Genomic DNA, 4,788 nt, shown 5'->3' with positions numbered 1-4,788 from the left:
GAGCCGGGACACAGAGCTGGGCAGTGCAGGGGACAAGGGGCCAAAGCCCTGCAGCACCTGTCCTGGGCTGTACCCAGAGCTCTCCCCATACAGCCCTGTGCCCAGGGTGCTCCTGACCCCGCTCGGGGTGGCCCAGGAGGGCACAGCCAGTGTGTCCCCGAGCTGCCAGGTGTCACCAATGCCACCTCTGCCACCCATCCCCTCAGGGGCTCGAGCCAAGGAGCTCAGCCTCATGGGTTCAAGCGAGCCTCTTCCAGTGGAGAGCACCTGTGAGGAGGAGCTGTCCCAAGTGGAACAAACCATCAAGGTCATTTCAGGGGACAGCACAAGTGACAAGGATCTCTTGTCTCCACAGTCAAGTGACCAGGGAAAAGATGGCCTCTTTTCCCAGCTAGAAGAGGCCATCGACCACTTTCCAGAGGACAGCCCAAGTGACAAGGTGCCGTCCAAAAGGGAAGAGGACATCAAAGTTGTTTCAGAGGACAGCAGCAGAGACCAGGGGCTGTCTGAAGTTGATGAGGCCATCAGGCTCTTCCCAGGGAACAGCCCAAGTGAGGAGGAGCTGTTCCAAACTGAAGAGGCCATCAATATCTTGTCAGATGACAGCACAAGTGACATGGAGCTGTCAGAAGATGACAAGGCCATCAGGCTCTTCCCAGGAGATGGCACAAGTGACGAGGAACTGTCCCTAGAGGGAGAAGACATTGAGGACCTTCCATTGGACAGCCCAAGTGACAAGGAGCTGTCTGAAGTTGGAGAGGCCATGGATGTCGTTCCAAGAGACAGCAACAGTGACCCAGCACTGTCCCCAGGGGAAGATGACAATGAGCTCTCTCCAAGGGACAGCACGAGTTACCGGGAACTGTCACCAGGGGAAGAAGCCATCGAAGTCATTCCGGGGGACAGGACAAGTGACAAGAAGCTGTCCCCAGTGGAAAATGGCAATGAGCTCTCCCGAGGGGACAAGAAAAGCTACAAGGAGCTGTCCCAGGGTGAAGACACCCACCAAGAAGAGCTTTCCCAAGGGGAAAATGAGGATAAGAGGCTTTCCTCAGAAGACAGCAAACAAGACAAAGAGCTGTCTTTTGGGGAAAACTACAAAGTCCAGGACATGTTCCTGTGGGAAGAAGAACAGCTCTCCCCATGGGAAGACTGGGAAGAACAGGATCAGGAAGAGCTCTCTTGGTGGGAAAAACAAGAGGATGAAGAGCTCTGCCATAGGGAAGAATGTGAGGATAAAGAGCTCCCTCAGTGGGGAGAACGTGAGGATGAAGAGCTGTCCCATCAGGAAGAAAGTGAGGATGAAGAGCTCTCCCATCAGGAAGTATGTGAGGTTGAAGAGCTCTCCCATCAGGAGGAACCTGAGGATGAAGAGCTCTCCCATCAAGATGAACCTGAGGATGAAGAGCTCTCCCATCAGGAGGAACCTGAGGAAGAAAAGCTCTCCCATCAGGATGATGAGGACAAAGAGCTGACAAGGAAGACTCTGCTTGGTGGGATGGAGAGACCTGTAAGATCATCAATTGACCTGCTGGAACTGGAGAAAGTGTGGAGGAGGCAGAACATGCAGGAGTGTCTTAAAGGCAATTTGCCCAGCAGTTTTTGGGCTGAGGAAGAGAACAAAGCTTACAGACATCCACAAGTGTCCTATCTGGAGTGGTGCAAGGAGAAGGTGGAAGCCCAATGGCGAGAGCTGTTCGGCTCTGAGTCATCTCTGGGTTCCGATGTCGAGGACGATGTGCTTTCCACAGGGGAGCACTGCAGTGACCAAGAGCTGTCCCAGGATGCCATCCAGGACATCTGGAACACACCCACGATGGGGGTGGATGGCAAAGACCCCCTGGAGGGACCCAGATGGGCTTATCCCAGAGCCTCTCCTGCCCCACAGACTCACATCAATGCCAAGCCAGCAGCTGCTGCCCCAGCCAGAGCTGCTGAGCTGGAGGAGCTTCCCGAGCCTCTCGCTCCCCAGGTGGCAGAGGCAGCACATTCTGCAGCCTCCCGAGACCAGGTGACAAAGGCACAGCACGAGGTCCCCAAGAAACGTCCCTCCCGCTTCAGGCGGGCGCTGCGGGCTCTGCGCAGGCTGTTCCAGTGTCCCTGCCTTGTGCCACAGCCTGAGGAGTAGCTCAGGCAGGGCAGGGACAGCAGGGATTGCCCCCAGAGCCTCCCTCCCTGTGGGACTATAGAGCACGGGGCTGCCAACAACAACGGGAGTTGGGGACAACAAACAGGGACAGGAAGATGAGGATGAGAACAACGAAGAGGAGGAAGATGATGATGAAGAAGGTGAAGAGGAAGACAACAGAGGTCAAGAAGACAAAGAGGACGACGCAGACAAAGAAAATGACTAAGAACAGGAAGACAATTTTAAACTACATAGAAGAAGAAGAATAGTAGTTAGAATAAGGATTAAGAAAACACATAGAAGAAGAGTTATAGGAATAAGAATAGCAGTAAGAATTGAACATACATAGAAGAAGAAGAGTTACAGGAATAAGAATAGGAGTAAGAATTAAAAATTACTAGAAGAAGAAGAGTAAGAAGAATAAGAATTTGAATTTAGAGATACTTAGAAAAAGAAGAAGTTATAGGAATAAGGATAAAAATTTAAAAATACATAGAAGAAGGAAAGAAGAAGAGTAAGAGTTAGAAGAATACATTCATTCATTGAAAAAGACCTGCTGCAATGGAGTGAGGACAAGGAGCTGTCCCCAGTGGAAGAAGCCATCAACCACTTTCCTGGGGACAGCACAAGTGACCAGGGCCAGACTGAAGTCAACAATGCCATCGAGTTTGTTCCAGAGGACAGCATGAGTCACCAGGAGCTGTCTGAAGTCAACAAGGCCATCAAGTTTGTTACAGGGGACAGCACGAGTGACCAGGAGCTGTCCCCAGGGAAAGGTGACACTGAACTCTCCCCAGGGGATAACAAAGGTTACAAGCAGTCTCAGGGTGAAGTCACCCAGGAAGAAGAGCTGTCCCCAGGGGAGAGTGACAGTGACAAAGAGAGCACTTCTCAATAGTAAGGATAGAGCTCTTAGCTCATCAACCAAACTGCCAGAACAACAGGAAATGCTGAGCTGTCACAAGGTGCTGAGTGGTGCCTGCTGGTGCCACAGCCGCAGGAGCAGCGCCAGGCCAGGCCAGCCTGGAGGTGGAGGCACAGCAGCTCCTGGGCAGACAAACATGCTGCTTGTGGCTCCTGCAGATCAGCACCACCAGCACAGCAAGCAGCAATCGGCCAAGAAGTGGCCATGGACTCTGGGGGGATCAAGAGCACCAGAGACCCCCAAAGCCACTGACCCTTTCCAGAAGGGTCTGAAAGAACAGACTGTGCAGGAAAACCAATTAGCACAGAGGTGAGAATCCCATTCCAGGGTGGGGAGCCCAGTCCATAAAAGGGTACCCAGCAAGCCCATGAGCCTGGACATCCAACAGCTGGATTGTTGCAGGAAGCAGGAGAGACATCACAACAACTGGATCAACACTGGAACCAGGAGTGACATCGCATCAGCCACAACCATGCTGGAGCCAGGAGTGACATATCATCAGGTGGAACCTCACTGGAACCAGGAGTGACATCATCATAGCTGGAACAAGGAGTGACATCACATCAGCTGGAACCACGCTGGAAACAAGAGCGACGTCCCCTCAACCAGAACCATGCTGGAACTGGGAGGGTTGATGTCTGTCTGTCTTTCTTTCTTTCTTTCTCTCTCTCCCTTTCTGTCTCTCTCTCTTTTCTTTCTCCCTTCCTCTCTCTTTCTCTTTCTTTCTTTCTCTCTCTCTCTCTCTTTTCTTTCTCCCTTCCTCTCTTTCTCTTTCTTTCTCTCTATCTCTCTTTTCTTTCTCTCTTCCTCTCTCTTCCTTTCTCTTTCTCTCTATCTCTCTATCTCTCTATCTCTCTATCTCTCTATCTCTCTATCTCTCTTTCTCCCTTCCCTTCCCTTCCCTTCCCTTCCCTTCCCTTCCCTTCCCTTCCCTTCCCTTCCCTTCCCTTCCCTTCCCTCCGCCTCGCCTCGCCTCGCCTCGCCTCGCCTCGCCTCGCCTCGCCTCGCCTCGCCTCGCCTCGCCTCGCCTCGCCTCGCCTCGCCTCGCCTCGCCTCGCCTCGCCTCGCCTCTCCTCGCCTCGCCTCGCCTCGCCTCGCCTCGCCTCGCCTCGCCTCGCCTCGCCTCGCCTCGCCTCGCCTCGCCTCGCCTCGCCTCGCCTCGCCTCGCCTAGCCTCGCCTCGCCTCGCCTCGCCTCGCCTCGCCTCGCCTCGCCTCGCCTCGCCTCGCCTCGCCTCGCCTCGCCTCGCCTCGCCTCGCCTCGCCTCGCCTCGCCTCGCCTCGCCTCGCCTCGCCTCGCCTCGCACCTCTCTCTCTCTTTCTGCCTCTCTCTTTCTCGCTCTTTTTCTCGCTCTCTCTTTCTCTCTCTTTTTCTCTCTCTTTCTCTCTCTTTCTCTCTCTTTCTCTCTCTTTCTCTCTCTTTTCCCCTCTCTCTTTCTCTCTCTCTTCCTCTCTTTCCTGTCCTTCCTCCCTTCTTCCCTTCCTCCCTTCCTCCCTCTCTCCCTCCCTTCCTCCCTCCCTCCCTCCCTCCCTCCCTCCCTCCCTCCCTCCCTTCCTCCCTCCGCCTCGCCTCACCTGCTTTCTTCCTCTCTCTCTCTTTCTCTTTCTTTCTCTTTCTCTCTTTCTCTCTTTCTCTCTTTCTCTCTTTCTCTCTTTCTCTCTTTCTCTCTTTCTCTCTTTCTCTCTTTCTCTCTTTCTCTCGCTCTCTTTCTCTTTATTCCTTCTTTTCTTCCTTCC

General features: G+C 53.6%; 1 protein-coding gene across 1 annotated transcript; it reads left to right on the top strand.

Annotated features, from left to right (window-relative positions):
* Positions 1-578: 578 nt before the first annotated feature.
* On the top strand, positions 579-3,939 carry LOC146420996 (uncharacterized). The gene is made up of 3 exons (XM_085047810.1): positions 579-751; positions 1,235-3,362; positions 3,501-3,939. Exons 1-2 carry the CDS (start codon positions 617-619, stop codon positions 2,126-2,128), a joined length of 1,029 nt encoding a protein of 342 aa, XP_084903936.1. The 5' UTR covers positions 579-616; the 3' UTR covers positions 2,129-3,362; positions 3,501-3,939.
* Positions 3,940-4,788: the final 849 nt, after the last annotated feature.

The sequence above is a fragment of the Lichenostomus cassidix genome, unplaced genomic scaffold (assembly GCF_008360975.1).
Source record: "Lichenostomus cassidix isolate B80296 unplaced genomic scaffold, HeHo_3.0 HiC_scaffold_486, whole genome shotgun sequence".
Lineage (NCBI taxonomy): Eukaryota > Metazoa > Chordata > Aves > Passeriformes > Meliphagidae > Lichenostomus > Lichenostomus cassidix.
This window is presented reverse-complemented; position numbering and strand designations above follow the sequence as displayed.